The sequence below is a fragment of the Myotis daubentonii genome, chromosome 17, assembly GCF_963259705.1.
Source record: "Myotis daubentonii chromosome 17, mMyoDau2.1, whole genome shotgun sequence".
In the NCBI taxonomy this organism is placed as follows: domain Eukaryota; kingdom Metazoa; phylum Chordata; class Mammalia; order Chiroptera; family Vespertilionidae; genus Myotis; species Myotis daubentonii.
This window is the reverse complement of record NC_081856.1, coordinates 51,637,987-51,655,450: the sequence shown is the minus strand read 5'-3', so window position 1 is coordinate 51,655,450 and position 17,464 is coordinate 51,637,987. Positions and strand designations below refer to the sequence as shown.

The window sequence follows — 17,464 nt, the reverse complement described above, 5'->3', positions numbered from 1 at the left end:
GGAAGGGACAGAATTCAGTTGGGCTGCTGAAGGAAAGGGCCTTTGGGTCCTACCGGTCACTAGAGGAGGCAGTAAACGCGAGGGACTGGCCTTGCAACCGGTGACCTTCTGACACGCAGTGATAAATTGGAATTTACCCTCCACCTGCTGCCCAGGTCCGCTGGGGGCCCTTGCTCCGCTTCATTAAGCCCACATGCCACCTCCTCCAGCTGCCTCCTACACGCTCTCAACCTGGGCATGTGCCCTGACCAGGAATCGAACCCGTGACCTCTTGGTTCATGAGTCATCACTCAACCACTGAGCCACACCGGCCGGACTAGAGCTTAATAGTTAATTATAACAGTCCCCCGCTTACCCACAGTTTCCATTATCATGGTTTCACTTACCTACCCATGGTCACCCGTGATCCAAAAATATTAAAGGGAAAATTCCAGAAATAAACAACTGGTGGATTTTAAATTGTGCACCGTTCTGAGTAGCGTGATGAAATGCCCCGCTCGGTCCCGATCGGGATGTGAGTGACCCCGTGGTCCACCCACGCCCGCCTGCTGTAGACCCTCCCGCCTGCTACTCACTCAGCAGCACCTCGGTCACCAGATCGACTGTCGGGGTGCCCCAGTGGGTGTGTCCAGGTCACCCTGATGTTACTTTATAAGAACGGCCCCAAAGGGCAAGAATAGTGATGCTGGCAATTCGGATGCACACAGAGAAGCTGCAGAGTGCTTCCTTCCGCTGTGGTCGGCAAACTCAGAGTCAACAGCCAAATATCAACAGTACAACGATTGAAGTTTCTTTTGAGAGCCAAATTTTTAAAACTTAAACTATATCGGTAGGTACATTGTTATTAACTTAATTAGGGTGCTCCTAAGGCTTAGGAAGAGCCACACTCAAGGGGCCAAAGAGCCGCATGTGGCTCGAGAGCCGCAGTTTGCCGACCACGGCTTTAAGGGAAAAGGTGGAAGTTCTCAGCTTTGAAGTAAGCACGGGGTATTAATATAGTCAGTAATGTGGTAATAACTGCACGGTGCCAGGTGGGCACCACACTTACCGGGGAGAACGCTTTGTAAGTTAGATAAATGCCTAGCCATATGCTGTGTGCCTGAAACTAAAATGGAATAATATTGAATGTCAACTGTAATTGAAAAATAAAAAAATTAAAGTCCTGTAGAAAACATATTTATTGGTGATACAATGAAAGCTTTCTCTTTGAAATTAAGAATAAGATAGGAATAGTTTTTATTGTCACTTTTATTTCACCTTTAAAAAATTAACTTATTAAAAATAAGTTTTTATTGATTTCAGATGAAATAGAGCCTGGCCAGTGTGGCTCAATGGCTGGGCGTCAACCCATGAACTAGGCCAGTGGTCAGCAAACTCATTGACCAGAGGAAGGGAGAGGGATAGAAACATTAGTGATAAGAGAATCATCGATCAGCTGCCTCCTGCACGCCCCCTACTGGGGATTGAACCCACACCTCCAGGGGTCCTCAAACTTTTTAAACAGGGGGCCAGTTCACTGTCCCTCACACCGTTCGAGGGCCGGACTATAGTTTAAAAAACAACCATGAGCAAATTCCTATGCACACTGCACATATCTTATTTTTTTTTTTAAATATATATTTTATTGATTTTTTACAGAGAGGAAGGGAAAGGGATAGAGAGTTAGAAACATCGATGAGAGAGAAACATTGATCAGCTGCCTCCTGCACACTCCCCACTGGAGACGCGCCCGCAACCAAGGTACATGCCCTTGACCGGAATCGAACCTGGGACCCTTCAGTCCACAGGCCGACGCTCTATCCACTGAGCCAAACCGGCTACGGCCACATATCTTATTTTGAAGTAAAAAAACAAAACGGGAACAAATACAATATTTGTATTTGCATGTGGCCCACGGGCCGTAGTTTGAGGACCCCTGCCTCAGGCACATGCCCTGACCAGGAATCGAAGGTGAGCTGCGGCTCTCGAGCCACATGCGGCTCTTTGGCCCCTTGAGTGTGGCTCTTCCTAAGCCTTAGGAGCATCCTAATTAAGTTAATAACAATGTACCTACCTATATAGTTTAAGTTTAAAAAATTTGGCTCTCAAAAGAAATTTCAATCGTCGTACTGTTGATACTTGGCCCTGTTGACTAATGAGTTTGCGGACCACTGGCCTAGTTCATGGGTTGACGCCCGGCCATTGAGCCACACTGGCCAGGCTCCATTTCATCTTTTATTGAAGATGTCAGCCAGTAAGAAAAAGCAGATACAGATTTAGTACTCACAGAGAATATGATTGTGTATGGGGAAAAGATCTGTCAGTAAAATAGTAGAACTCATAAAAGAGATCTCAACTCAATTAGGAAAAAACAGTTGTATGTGGGGGTCGTGGGGAGGCCGGCGGGGTTGAGGGCGCCGGCCCTGGCTGAGCCCCTGCTCACACCTGGGCCCCTTAACCTTAACCTGCGCGGCTGAGGCCGAGGCTGCTGCGAGCGCTCAGAAGGAACCGCCTGTGTGAGGAGGTGAAGGGGGGCACCTGTGCTCCAACTGCGGAGGTCACGCAGGGTGTGCAGGGCTTAGCTGGGGTGAAAGGGTGCTCCAGCTGTGGGGGGGAGGCGGGAAGGAACGCGTGTCCCGTTGATGGCAGGGCTTCTCTCTGGAGCCCTCCGCAAGGGGCCCCCCCAGAAAGGAGAGACACCGAGTCCTTACGGCTGGGAGGGACGTCTACACAGACCGGGGATGGCTTGTCCCTGCGTCGTCGCGCGTCATGGCCAGACGAAGGGCGAGGACAGGGCCCTTACAGAACTCATTCCTGTCATTAGTTACTGTTGCCTCCGGCTGGGCCTGCTGTGTGGGTCACACCGTGTCTGTGTGCGCCGGGGACAGTGCGTGCAGGGTTTGCATGCGGGGTTTCGTACTGTCTGGGTCTCAGGCCTCCGCGGGGGTCTAGGACCGTGTCCCCCGGCACTGTGGTCTCTTCTCGCTCAGCCTGAGGCCTGCGGTGCAGACACCAGCTCCCTGGCTGCTGGGGCTCCCCCCTCCCGTTGCCGTGCGGGGTGGGTGCTCATTCACACGGGCCTCCCTTCGTCTGTTCCTGTTGTATTTTATTTTAGGGTTTTCCCCAGACGTGTTTGTTTATCTTTTACTTTTTTAAGTATGTGAATTTCCAGAGTGAGTGTATGTCTTATATTGTAGCGAAAGGAATGAACCCTGCTTCTCCTTTTGTGGGGATAGGCACGGGTGTGAGCTTCCAGGGAGGCGTGGGTGCCCTGGGGAGACACAGGGAGGCCTGGGGTGTCCTGGGGAGGTCAGGCTTCGATTCCTGGTCTGGGCACATGCTCCGATTGTGGGCTCAATCCCCACAATGTAAGAGGCAGCTGGTCAGTGATTCCCTCTTAGCATTGGCTAATATGCTAAGTGTCCGACCGGTTGCTATGATGTGCACTGACCACCAAGCGACGCAGGAGCTGCCGAGCTGCAGTGACTTGGCGGCGGCAGTTCTCGGGTGACGCACCCCAAAACCAGAGAGCAGGGAGCCCGATTTTTCCCGGGGCCGCACGTTCCACATTTGGCTGTGGGTTATGTTGTTGCTGGGTCACTGTTGGCCCGAAGCTGGTTACTGCACACTTGGGTTTGTGTTCCACACCCTGGATGACAGCAACTTCTCGCACTCTGGGACCCCTCGGGGGATGTCGGAGAGCCGGTTTCAGCCCGATCCCCGCAGGCCAGGCCGAGGGACCCCACCTGCGGGAGGGACCCCGCTCACTCGGCAGACGCCCTTCGAGCCACGGCGCAACCCGTCTCGCCCAGTCCCACCAGCCACCTTCTCATTAATTTCCTTTAAATGTGCACAAATGCGTGCAGCGGGGCACCGGTGTAAAAAACCCACAAAGACCCTGCAGTCACTTCAAATTATTCTCACGAGCAAAATTATTTATGTTCCTGGAGGCGGGTCTGTGCCGTACTCGATTCCGAACATGCCGAGCTGGCTCAGTGTGTGATTGATGTTGCACATTCACTACATGTGGAATTGTGAGATTAATACACATAAGTTAAAGTCACTTTTTCCCTAATCAGAACAGAGTAGCTCAGGTGTCTGGGAAGTACACCTAATGCTCAGGTCCTGTCTGAGTCCCCAGGAAGCGGGGAGCGGACTGGGGGCTGCGAGGGGGCGGAGGCGGCTGGAGGGTCTCCTTGCCCCGCGGCTCTTCCCGCTTGAATTGAACGGTCTCTTCTGGGGAAGGACCTTTGACAGGTTTGAATATCAAAGGCAGTTCTTTCTCCTAGAATTAATTTTCAGGTTCAGAACACTGCATCACCGAGGCGGGGCTCAGCCTTCCACTTAAGGTTTGCAGACGGATCTGCATGTCTCTGACCTCGGCCTGCAGTTCCGCCCGGCTGTTATTCCATCTCCTTCCAGGACGACCCCGGGGCCCGGAGCGCACAGCCGGCTTCCGGGCCGGGACAGCGGTGAGCGGAAATGTGTCCGTCGGCGGCCTCTGCCCAGCAGTGCGGGCAGGGACTCTGGTCGGCAGGGCTAAGTGTCCCAGCCCTTCACCTTCAGCAGTGAGGAAAGGGTGGGTCAGCCGCACAAAGGGACCGAAGGAAACCCAGACAGCGAAACTGGAAACGCGGGGCCGGTGGCGCGGTGGCCGTGGGCACTGCTGTCCCCTCACATCCACTGCACAGTGGGAGAGGACTCGGCACATAAAAATTAGTTATTTCTATTCATTTTTAAAAATATGCTTTTTATTGTTGATAGTATTACAGATGCCGCCCATTTCCGCCTCTTTACCTCGTTCCTCCCAGCCCCCCCCCCCCCAGGTCTTCACAACCCTATGAGCACATTTAAAAATACATTTTTATACATTTAGTGATTTCCGAGAGTGAGAGTGAGAGAGATAGAAACATCAATGATGACAGAAAATCACTGACAGGCTGCCTCTTGCACAGCCCCACTGGAGATCCAGCCCGCAACCTGGGCATGTGCCCCAGCCGGGAATCGAACCGCGACCTCCTGGTTCATAGGTTAATGCTCAACCACTGAGCCATGCCGGTCGGGCAGCACATTTTGTGTTTAACATGGCTGTGATCCCAGCGACGTGGCCACTCTAGAGGCAGCTGTGATGACAGAAGGCTACATGGGGGGTAGGGGGGCTCCCGACATCCTCGGAGCTAACCACACATCTGCTGGGGTCCTGCTGGCACTTAGAGAATGGGGGCTGCTCCTGCTTACATGAAGTGTTTGGGGTGTTTTCCCTTCGGCGGTGACAGTGTTAAATGTGCGCCTGCCCAGGGCTCTCGCTGGGAGCGGGCTGAGAAATAACTTTAGGAGAATGACGCCAAGTTGCAGCACGGAAGACATATGGATGCCTAACATTAAAGTGCCACCGCGGGCCCCGCCTTAATTATAGCCGAGCCCCGGCATTTCTCATGTTATTCTGTTAATCCGGTTTCAGCAAAAGAACACTCGCAGGATTTCTCTCTTGCTTTTAATAAAAATGTTAACTCGGTGAGCTGTGGAAGTTGGCGCGCTCGTCGGCATTTTATGAGAGGCATGATGATCATACCACAGATTAGGGCGTGCATTGGTTGGGAATGCTGCCCCTGAGCCTCAGAGCTGGGGGGCCCCGTGGGGATTATTTGTGGGTGGGGAGGGTGGGGTGTGGGGGGAGGACAGGTTCACAGGGGCCCCTCCAGGCTGTAGGGAGCTGGGTGCTGGGTGGGGCTGTCCCACACCTTTGTGTTGGTCCAGGTGACTCTGCCCATCTGTCTACACAGCCTCCGGATGAGGCCTGAAGACCAATTCCACTTTAAAGCATTCGAAGGCCACCTCTGCTAGGGCCCCCCATCTTTCAGAGGGAAAACGGAGGCCTGAGGATGTAGAGGCTCACACAGCATCCCCTGCACTGGAGGCGAGCCAGTCGGGGGTTGGGGGCCCTGGGCCCTGCCTCAGGTAGGTGCCTGTCCAACTGCTTCTGGGAGGTCACTGAGCTGGACACGTGGCACTCAGGGTGTCCCGCAGCCCCCCACAGCCCTGTGCAGAGTGGACACGGAACCCCCACGGGCCAAATACCTGTGTCAGGGGCACGGGGCTGCTGGGGCTCAGGTGGTCTCTGGTCTGGGCCTCGGGGCCCTCTCTGACCCACCGTGTCGTTTTAAATAACCTTCACCTGCACATCAGAATCTGTTCCCCCCAAACCTTCTACTTTACACTTCCCCCTGTACATTTTTAACAATTGATATGACTGCCCTGGCTGGTGTGCTCAGTGGATAGAGCGTCGGCCTGGAGACTGGAGGGTCCTGGGTCTGATTCCGGCCAAGGGCACGTACCTCCGTTGCAGGCTCCTCCCCGCCCGGGCCCTGTTCCGGCACGTGCAGGAGGCAACCAATCGATGTGTTTCTCTCACATCGATGTTTCTGTCTTCCCCTCTCTCTTCCACTCTCTCTAAAAGATCAATGGAAAGACATCCTTGGATGAAGAGTAACAAAAATAAAAATTAAAAAATTGAGGAGTTGCATGTAGAGAAATAGACGGACAGCTCCGTGCTGCTCCAGTGAGTGCAGGGTGTAGTGCCCCGGCCGGCCACCAGAGGGCGCCGCTAGCACGGGTATGGTGCCCGCCCATGAATGAATGAGGGCCCTGTGTTTGGTGTTGGTGTTTTTGCTCTGGGAGAGTGGATAGCGCCCCCATCCGGCAGGCCCGTTCTCCCGCTCCCTGCTGCCCTGCGATGGATTGCTGTAGTAAATCCTAACAGGCGGAGAGCAAAGCCCCCTTTCGCAGTAGCGACCCTTCTTAGTTGTAATTAACTGTTCGAACTGTCTCTGTAACCATGATGCCAACTTCAGATTGGGGACCAAGGCTTGCGTGCCTCACAGGGACCAGCTCGCCTGGGACAGGAAATAGCGCATTTCCCCTGGCACGGTGCTGGCCGCTCGGTGGGTGGGCGGACGGGCGGGCAGGCAGAGATGCGGTCAGCGTGGAAGGTCAGCTGGGTCAAGTGTGGACTTTTTATCTGGCTGGGCTCCGGGGCAACTCATGAACTTCTCCGTGCCCAGCGTTCTCTCTGAAATGGGGCAGATGGGGGTGGTGCGGAGGGGGGGGGGGGGTTGGGGGTGATGATGGCCGATCGCCTGCCGGGCACTTCCCAGGACAGCAGGAGTCAGGTGCAGTCACAGCAGCGACGCTCTGGGCCCACAGAGGAGGCAGTCCGAGGCCATCCTGCGGCCGGGGAGGTTGGGTGCCACTCTGAGTCGTGGAAACTTAAGCTTTTCCCACTCACGGCCGACACGTGGGGATCCCGGAGCGTCCGGCTCGGGGAGCTCCTGGCCTTCCCTGCCCGGCCTCCCCGAACCACAGCCCTCTGGTACTGGGCACGGTGCTCCGCTGGCCCGTGCACCACATTCGGGTCTGATCTGCTCTTCGTGGTGGGGTGGGGGAGCGAGGAGCTTCCCGTGGCCCTGGGCTCTCCCCGGACCAGGAGCTGCCGCCCCTCCAGAGGCGCCTGGGTTGCCTGCCTAACCTTGAATTTGCCTTCCCCTCTCGACACACAAGGCTGAGGGCAAGGCCCGCCGCCTCTGTGCTGCCCCCCAGGCCAGCCGTGCCCCTGCCGGCAGGAGTTCCCGCTCCTCACTGCCCGTGCCCTGCCTCTGCTGTGCTGCCTGCTCCTGGACTATTTCAACTCCCTCCCTTCCCCCAGAAGCCTTCCCCGGTGCCCCAGCCACAGGGAGGTCTGCGTCCGCCACGTGCTCTTCTGCGGCAGGCATGTGGTTGGCATGTTCTCGTGTAGACACATGCACATCCACGCATGCACCCACAGCGGCTTTCCTGCCTGGAGTTCAGTGACCATGTAGCTTTGGCGCCACACAGGCCCGGAGCTGGCCTGTTGGGTCCCCGTTCCCGCCTCTGTCACGTGGTGAAAGGCGCGCCGCCCGCCTCTCCGGGAGGTGCGGGGGGAGGAGTCTGACCGCCCGGCTCTGAGATCCCTCCGCGCCCAACGTAGGGCCTGGCCTCCCCGGAGCGGGTCCCAATGTCCGAGTGCCCGGACCCGCTGCGTGGTGGCCGGCGGCGGGCCGAGGGGTGGGGCCGGGCGGCGACCGACCACAGGGGAGGTCATGGGAGCGGAAGGCCTCACCGCCTCGCTCTTTCCTCCCTTCCCCCGTGGTCGGCTCCCCGCTTGCCCGCGCTGGGGCCGGGGGTCCGTGCAGCCCTCGGGGCCCGGTGGGGGGGGGGGCTGGGGCCTGCGTGGGCCGGCCGCCGGGCCCCATGGGGGGGCATTGGCTCCCCGGCCCACGGCGGGAGCCCGGCGCGGGCTGCCCCCCGGACCGGGCCCAGTGCAGCAGCGGCGGCAGCGGAGTGGGGCGCGTGCCCAGGCTCGGGGAGGCCGCCATGCTGCAGTGCGCCGGCCCCATGGGCCAGGCCTGCTCCGAGCGGATGCCGCTCCCCCAGAGCTGGGCCGCTCCACCGGCCGCACCCCGTGTGCTGGGCCTGTGCCGCCCAGACGCGCTGGAGTCCCGGTCTGCCCGCAGGCCGGCTGCGGGTGCTGTGCGGGGGGGCCATCCTGCCTTGTGGCGAGTTCGAGCGGCAGCAGCAGGAGCCGGGCAGGGACTGCGCCCTCCATCTTGCCTTGGGTCCTCCATCTTGGGACGGTGCCATGTGCTTCCTCACGGGAAGAAGCCGCTGCTAGCCACACCCAGGATTTCTCTGGACTAACCAATAATAATCAAGGGAAGTGCACGCCATCACTATGACCACATCCTGTACCGACTCGCGCCTGGCCAATCGGCGGGGCCCACAGTCCCTCTCCTGCCCTCACTCCACCCCCCTTTAAAGCCCCCTGTCCCATCAGGCCTCTCTCGCTCGGCCACTGGAGCTTACCGTTGCATCGGTGAGTGTGGCAGGGGAGCCAAACCTGGGTTTGAAATGAATGACTCTTTGCTTTTGCATCGGACTGACGGGCTCCCTGGGGGTCCTGGGAACCTTGAAATCTGGGCACAACAGTGGGATAATACCCTCGCGGCTGCCTTGCTAGCAGGGCCGTGGGACACCCACGGGGGCTCGTTTCACGTATAAATTCGTACGTTTGTCATGAGTTTTTCAGCAAATGGTAGTTGAGTGTCCTGTTCCGACAAAATCAGTGTATTATGGCCACTTACTGACAGGGGGCGCTAGTGTCTTAAGGAAGGGGTGCCTGTAGGGCCAGCCAGGGCCCTGCTGTCAGGGTCCCTGTGAGGAGGAGTGTGGAAGTGCCCAGCACTCAGAAAAGGTTCTCCTCCTCCCCTCCCCGGAAGTCGGGGTGCAGGGTACTGCTGGGGTACACCCAGAAGTGGGGCTCCCGCCGGACGGCGTGGTTGAGGGTGCCGAGTGGGGCGTGGGGCCTTATGAGGGGAGAGCAGGGGTGGGCGTCGGGCTCTCCCCAGTCCACGGCCAGCCTCCCCGGCTCCGGGCCACGCGGTGGGTGCTGGGCCTGGAGCCTGCAGCCTTGCTGAGTTTCCTTGGTCCCGTGACTCACCTGCAGCATCTCTGCCACCGGAGGCGCCTCTCCCTGGTGTGATGATGAGCCTTTGTTTATCGGGTGGTGTTTCTCTCAGCTAGTGGTGTGTGCGTCGGGGCCTCGTGAGGGAGAGGTCTTGGGTTTGAGGAAATACAATAAAACCATCTCACGGGGTTGTTGTGAGGGCTACCCAGGCCGGCGGGAGCCTTGCTGGGTGCCAGCGCCGGAGGGTTCACCTGGCGTGAGCTTCCTGCTCGTTACTCTTCCTCTGTGAATCCCGTTACTTGGTTACAGCAAGTCCCCAGTACGTGTGACGATGACCTGACACGGGGTGTATCCGTAGCTGGTTAAGAGTTTGTAAAGTAGCCCATCCTGCGTGGCTCAGTGACTGAGCGTCGACCTATGAACCAGGAGGTCAGGGTTCGATTCTGGTCAAGGGCACAGGCCTGGGTTGCAGGCTCCATCCCCAGTGGGGTGTGTGCAGGAGGCAGCCCATCAGTGATTCTCTCTTATTATTGATGTTTCTATCTCTCTCTCCCTCTCCCTATCTCTCTGAAAGCAATAAAAAGATATTTAAAAAGAAGTTCTGTAAAATAAACGAAATGGAAGGAAAGTGGTTGGTCCTATTCCCAGCCTCTCTCCCTGAAGATAAAGGAATAAGGTATTTTAAATTGTACTGAGCTGTGCAACGTGTGGCTGTGTTTGTGGACGTGAAGCAGAATGGCTCTACGTTGCTCAATATCCCCACTCCCCCTGGGAAGCTGCCAGCTGGGGAGCGGCCACAGCGTTCGGACAGGTTCAAGCTTCGGACTGATGAGAGGGCACGGTCCTCTCGTGGCAAAGCCACGTGCAGGTCCCAGCACAATGACAGCCAGAGGCTATGGCTGTGAGCTTGACCTTCTGGTCCGAACCTGTGGTCCCACGTGGCTGAGTGATATGGGCTGTGGGAGGTGCAGCAAGTGCTGCCAAAACAGAGCTTGACCAGGTGCATGTAATTGAGTAGCTCCGAAACCCCCGAGAACATTATAAACATCTTGACCTCGCCCTTGCTTTGCCTTGTGGCATCTGCTATAAAATAAAGACTCGGCTTGCAGGCGGTGGCGCTGTCTCTCCATCGGAGAGCGGCGTCCCACCCAGCCCCAGCTTCATTCTCTTGTCTGTCTTCTTTAATCCTTCACCTTCCCCCCGCTGCCCCCCCCCCCCCCTCAGGTTCACCCCTGGCCGCTGGCCCTGCTTTCTCGGATTTAATAACCTCGGGCAGGTGAGGAACAAGGAGCAGAAAGGCAGCTCTGGGAGGACCAGCCTCCCTCCCCTCCCGGAGCTGGGGCGCCCAGCGCGCCTTCGAGCTAATCAATCCCACGGAGCAGAGAGGGTGATTTATACGGATCAGGGATGAAGGGAGAGACTTTTAAAAAAGCTATCGCTTCTAAGTAACGTCACTTAATAGTCTAATGATGTGGCACTCCATCATCTGTGGCTGCTGATAGATGCTTAGCTCGGCCATGACCATCGTTGCTCTCACACCGCAGCGCCCTTGTTGCGGGAAGACGGCGGTGGGCCGGGTGGGGCTCGCGCTACAGGTGATGCTCGTGGGTGGCGGGTGGGGAAGGTGCTCACAGCGGTGTGGGGTGCACAGCCAGTGTCCCGGATCCCATCCCCTCCATCCTGAGAGCTGGGGAGGGGCCTCAGGGCTGGGCGCGCTCCAGGACATGTGCTTGCCGGGCCCAGAGGAAGGGGTGGGACCCGCCGGCTCCCAGTGACCCTGCCCAGAGGCCCCGGGGCCCAGCCCACCTCCTGGTACCTGGGAGCCCATCCCAGCTCATGACCTTCTCCAGGGAGGAGCGGGGTCGGAGGCCCCACGTGTTCCTGGGCCCCCAGACCGAGTGGTGTCAGAGGTCACAGGACCCGGCTGATTGCAAGTCGGAGTTCGGGAGCCAGGCCTTGTGGATGCGGCTGTTTTAAGGCGTTCCTTTTACTGGCACAGAGGAGCTGACTAACACTGGTGGGCAGTGCACGGGCCCGAGGGGTCAAACCCGCACTCCGGGCCTCCCTTCCGCTCAGGAGGACTGCGTGCTACTTGGGCCTAAGCGGCGTCCACATGGCGCCTCCTCCTCACCGTGAGCTGGCAGCACGGTCACGCTTCAGGGGACGAGGCCCGTTTTGCTCACATTCGTCTGCTCTAACGCGGGAAATCGCTCCTTTGTTGGCATTTTGGCAGGTTATCATCCTTCATCCCTGGGAAGGCAGCCTTCCCGCCCTTGCTTCGCGTGCGCGGGCTTTTACCGTCTGCACGCGGCTCTGCGGACGCCTCTGAGCCGTTCCCTCCGCACCAGGCCCAGCGCAGTCCCAGGCTGCGTGTGTGTGTGTGTGTGTGTGTGTGCGTGTGTGTGTGTGTGTGTGCACGGGAGGGAGTGCCGTGCATGCTGCCCCGCCCTGGGCTCTGGGACCCAGGCTGCCGGGCCGTGCAGGTGTCTGTGTCTTCAACAAAGATCTCATCACTAGCCAAGCAGAGCCGGCTCCTTCCAGGGCTGGCACTCGGGGTTCCTTAGGAATGTTTCTCTCCCATTGAGGTTTCTCTCTCTCCCTCCCTTCCTCTCTCTAAAGCCAATAAAAAATACTTAAAACATTCTAGCTTTTCATGGTCACTGGATCCTAAGTTTAATGTTCTTACCTGTGCCTGTAATTACTATGTCAGGCTCGGACATCAGGGACTTGTCCCCAGCCCGTCTTCCTGTCTAGCACAGGGGTGAACATCACGGACTCTCCGTAGATAATTGTGGACGGTGATGACCCTTGAAATAGGAAGTGAGTGGCTTAGAAAAGCGACAGATCCCGTCCTCCTTGTTCCTGGTTCCCGTGCCAGCCAGTGGAACGGTGTCTTGGCGCTTAGAAATGCTCCTTTGATCGGTTCCTCCTCGCACCTCATTTAAGAGAGTGCAGCTGGAATACCCCATCGCCGCCAGGGCAGCGCATTCATTTGAAGTTGGGTATAATTCTTCACGTTCCCTGCTCGTTTTTACGCTGCCGTGTCCTTGCTGAAAGCTAGGCTGCGGAGCAGCTTTGGGTAGCAGGAAGTCCATAACGGACTTGATCCAGAAGGACCGAAGTTCTGAAAACGGAGGGAAGAACTCTCCGGCAGGGGCCACAGGAAGTTGGATGGGAGCTGCCTGGCCCTGCAGGTGTCCACGAGAGAGACGCCAGGTGGGAGGCGGGCGTCTGCTCCAAAGGGTAGCCTTCAGGATTTCTTAGGTGGATGGAGGGATCATTGTTTCTGTGAAGGTGAAATAACATGTATTTTTTCTCACAGAAAACCCGGCCATCTTCATGTGTAAATGCTGTAACCTTTTCTCACCAAGTCAGTCGGAGCTCCTCTCCCACGTGTCTGAGAAGCACGCAGAAGAAGGGGTTAATGTTGATGAGATCATCATTCCCCTGAGGCCTCTGAGTATACCCGAACCTGCCCCCCCAAACAAAGCTGGAGATGGTAAGGGGGCCGGGTGCTGGGTGGGGGCCGCACCCACGGATGTGTGTCTGTGACGATAGTGCTGAGTTGCTCTCAAATCCTTTGATTCTAGGTTTCCGTCTGGTGTCTGGTTTTTGTCTGATGGGCATAGAAACGTGGAAAATCTAAATATCTAACCCAGAAGGCACAATAACTGTCTAATTGTGGATCTGCTCAAATAAGATTGTGTTTGAATTCCCTGTCCCTTTAGGTGCCTGGTCAGTAGATGGATGAACGATTGAATGAATGAATGAATGAATGAATGAATGAATGAATGAATAAGTGAATGAATGAATGAACAAGTGAATGAGTGAATGAACGAGTGAATGAATGAATGAGTGAGCGAATGAATGAATTAGTGAATGGATGGAGGTGGCATCATCCAGCAGATTAAAAAGCACGCGCTGTTGTCAGATAAGCTCTGGCCCCCACAAACGGCAGTCCCTGAAGCTTCCCTCAGCGTCACTTTGCTCACCTGGAAGGTGAGGCAGATTGGCTGGCGCAGGCGGCTGGGAGGGTTACGTCAGAGAACATGGCTGCAGTTCCTGGATGCCGCCTGGCACCAAGAGGACAGTAAAGGGAAGCTGTTCTTAGAACCTACATGATGCCTAGCATGCACGATACATATTAAAAACAGCATTTCTGAACTGATCACACACACTTGGAACAAGGATTCAAATCGCCAAAAGCTTGATCCGCACAGACTCCTTCGTGGGCAGGGTCAGTGTGTGCGGTGAGGTACACCGTGTGCCTGCCCAGACATCTCCACAGGCTGGCCTCAGATGCAGCCGGTGGGTGGGCAGAGAAAGCGTGCAGGCCGGGTAACCAGGTCCCCACAGACAGAGCCGAGCAGCACAGGAGGAACAGCTGCAAACAGGAGTTGGCAGGGGCCCCCACAAAACTGTTTTTATTTGGGGAGACAGTGAGCACTGGTCTCCTCTGCAGAAACCCGGTGGTGGCCGTGAGCACCCCCAGGGTTCATGGCCGCACTAAAGAGCCAGTTGCTCTTTCCTGGGAATTATCAGACGCGTTTCTAATAAGCAGGCTGGCTTATTGATCACCTGTCTGGCTCAGTGGCCGAGGAGAGACTCGGCAGGAAGTGCGGTGGTTATTGAGTCCCCCGGACGTTCCCAGGGCTCAGAGCCACGCACCCGGTAGAGCGGTAAATCGCAGAGACAATGGGAGGAGCTGTTCTGGCCGCTGTCGGCGCGTCAGGGGAGCACGAAGACCCAGCACTGACCAGTCATGGCGCACGAGGAGGACAAGCAGCATTTCTCTCGTGGTCGAGTTCCTCAGCCCAGCCTGGCCTGTGAGACCGTCCTCTCCCCGCTGAGAACGCAGCTGGGCAGTCACACATGCCCACGTCTCGCCTGGTGTTCACATGTGATGCTGTCTGCTTTGGGGAGCGGGAAGGTGACAGAGGTCTATGTTGGGCACCAAAACTCTACCAAAATAATCCAGTTAGAAATAAAGGCCAAGACCTGAAAGACATTTTCCCAAAGATGATGTCCAGATGGCGACAGGTACATAAAAGGTGCCCATTACCAATCATGAGGGCAGTGAGAACCGGCGCTAGCTACTGTGAGATAGCGCCTGGCACCTGCTAGAAGGGCTGTCAGCAGCAAGGCGAGCGATCACGAGCTGGCGAGGGTGTGGGGAGGGTCCCTGGTGGAGGGAATGTGCTTGGGGCAGCCACTGTGGAGAAAATGGTATGGAGGTTCCTCGAGAATGAAAAACAGGACCGCTATGGGGTCCGGCAGGCCCTCTGCTGGGCATGTATCCCCAGGAAATGGAATCAGCCTCTCAAAGAGATAACAGCTCCCCGCCCCTCTCCCCCCTCCCCCCCCCCCATGTCCACTGCAGTGGGAGGCACAATAGACGAGCTATGGAAACCTCCTCAATGTCGATGGCGGGACGAGTGGGTTTGGAAAATGTCACACACACACGCGCGAACATTATTCAGCCATGAAAACATAAGGGAATTCCTCCTTTGGCAACATGGATGAAGCTGGAGGACACTATGCCAAGCAGAATAAGCCAGACACAGAGACAGACCCTGTGTGGTCTCACTTGCACATGGAATGTAAACTCGCAGAGTTCATGGAGCCGGAGAGCAGAACATTGGTGGCCAAGGAGGGATGGGAGGTGTTGATCCAAGTGTACAAATTTTCAGCCCGGCTGGTGTGCTCAGTGGTCAAGGCATCTTGTACCTAGGGAAGTCACATAAGACCAAATAATACAGTTTTCTTTGTTGTTGTTAATCCTCACCCGAGGATATTTTCTCTGTTGATTTTTAGAGAGAGTGGAAGGGAGAGGCAGAGAGAGAGAAAAACATCGATGCGAGAGAGACACATCGATTGGTTGCTTTCCACACGCACCCCGACTGGGGCCAGGGTTCAAGCCTGCAACCGAGGTACGTGCTCTTGACCGGAATCGAACCCGAGATCCTTCAGTCCATGGGCTGATGCTCTAATCCAGTGGTTCTCAACCTTGGCTGCACGTTAGAATCACCTGGGAATCTTTTTAAAATCCTGATTTCTGGGCCTCATCCTCCGGAAACTCTGTTTGTTATGGGATGGGGCCACAAAACAAAGGCCCAGAAATCAGGATTTTAGAAAGATTCCCAGGTGATTCTAATGTGCAGCCAAGGTTGAGAACCACTGCTCTAATCACTGAGCACTGGCCAGGGCTATACCTTTTGTGTTTGTCAATGATTTCTTTATAAAACTCAGCGGGGGGAAGGGGGGATGTGAATCTCCTCGTGCCAGGGCCTGGACGCTCTGCCAGCCCACCCTGGGCCACCCAGTCTGGGAGTAGGTCAGGCTCATCCCCGTGACCTTATAGGAGGAGCCTCAGTGCCCCTGCAGCCACCTCCCCTCCCGCTGAGCGGTCAGGACGCCTGTGCTTCCCAGAGTGTAGCTGCTCAGAGAGACGGGATCAGACCTTTAGAACTTCAGGTGTGGGCCCGGCCAGCTTTGCTCAGTGGTTGAGCATCGACCTGTGAACCAGGAGGTCACAAGCACAGGCCTGGGTTGTGGGCTCCATCCCCAGTATGGAGTGTGCAGGAGGCAGCCGATCAATGATTCTTTCTCATCACTGATGCTTCTATCTCCCTCTCCCTCTCCCTTCCTCTCTGAAATAACATATATAGGTATATGTATATATATATATATATATATATATATATATATATATATATCAACACTAATAAAAGAGAAAAATGGTAATTGGCGTACGAGCTACCCTTTTCATTGGCTAATCAGGGCTATATGCAAATTAACTGCCAACTAAGATTGGCAGTTAACTGCCAACTAAGATTAGCAGTTAACTGCCAACAAGATGGCGGTTAATTTGCATATGTAGGCACAATGCAGGGAGGCGAAAGGGAAAGCAGGAAGAAGCCCCCTGCCACTGACAGTGATCGGAAACCCAGGGGGGAGCTAAGAGCTGGGGGGCCGCCTTTGCCCTGCCCCCCAGCCATGATCGGAGAATCAGGCGCCTTTGCCGCCCTGGCCAGTGATAGCAGGAAGTAGGGGTGGAGCCAGCGATGGGAGCTGGGCACGGTCGAAGCTGGCAGTCCCAGGAACTAGGGGTCCCTTGCCTGGGCCTAAAGCGAAGCCCACGATCATGGGGCCGCTGCAGCTGCAGGTCCCCGCTGCCCGGGCCGGACGCCTCAGCCAGAGGTGTCCTGCAGGGACAGGGGCGGAGCCCGCACGATCGCGGCACCCCCCGCTGCCACTGCAGGTCCCCACTGCCCGGGCCGGACGCCTAGGCCAGAGGCGTCAGGCCTGGGCAAGGGGCCGATCCTGCGATTGGAGGGTGATGGGGGTCAACGCCTGAGGGCTCCCAGTATGTGAGAGGGGGCAGGCTGGGCTGAGGGACACTCCCCCCCCCCCCCCACACCCAGTGCACGAATTTCGTGCACCGGGCCCCTAGTATGTATATATATATATATATATACACACACACACACACACACACACACATATATATAAAGGAACTTTAGGTGTGTGTATACCTGCCTCAGGTTGAACATCTGTGAACGCAGGAAAATGCAGTCTCTTTTGTAAAATTCTTACGGCAAGTAGCCGTCTTCCAGATTCCCACGGAAAGAACTTGGCGAAATCCTGTTACAAAGCAGCTCATTCTCCTTGTATCCGGCTTTGCTTATTAAGATTTTCTTCCTGCTGAAATGCAATGTGAGTCAGAGATAAAGTAATTTGAATTTTTCATTCCGTTTATAAATCATAAATGAACAAGTGATAATAGGGCAGATGCCTTTCCCATGGGATGGGTGTTCCATAAGGCGCATGTGTCCTGGCTCCCCACTTTCCCTCCTTACTGTTGGTCAGGGATAGCCCCGTCCCCCGGCCTTGGTCCCGAACCCTCCCTCCTCCTGGGGGCCCACCTCCCCCGTCTCCCCCTCCGTGAGCCCCCAGGCCCAGGGCCTCCCTCTCGCCATCCTGCAGGCCCTGGCCCATGGCTCT

General features: G+C 56.3%; 2 protein-coding genes across 2 annotated transcripts in view; one reads left to right on the top strand and one right to left on the bottom strand.

The window, feature by feature from the left end:
• Nucleotides 1–17,464, bottom strand: part of CCN4 (cellular communication network factor 4) — a 967,918-nt gene that overhangs the window by 502,172 nt on the left and 448,282 nt on the right. The window lies entirely within an intron of this gene.
• ZFAT (zinc finger and AT-hook domain containing) overlaps nucleotides 1–17,464 on the top strand; it is a 58,856-nt gene that overhangs the window by 1,345 nt on the left and 40,047 nt on the right. Inside the window, exon 2 of the mRNA XM_059672351.1 lies at nucleotides 12,783–12,959. Within this exon, the coding sequence (XP_059528334.1) occupies nucleotides 12,783–12,959 (177 nt within the window). The remainder of the gene's footprint in view (nucleotides 1–12,782; nucleotides 12,960–17,464) is intronic.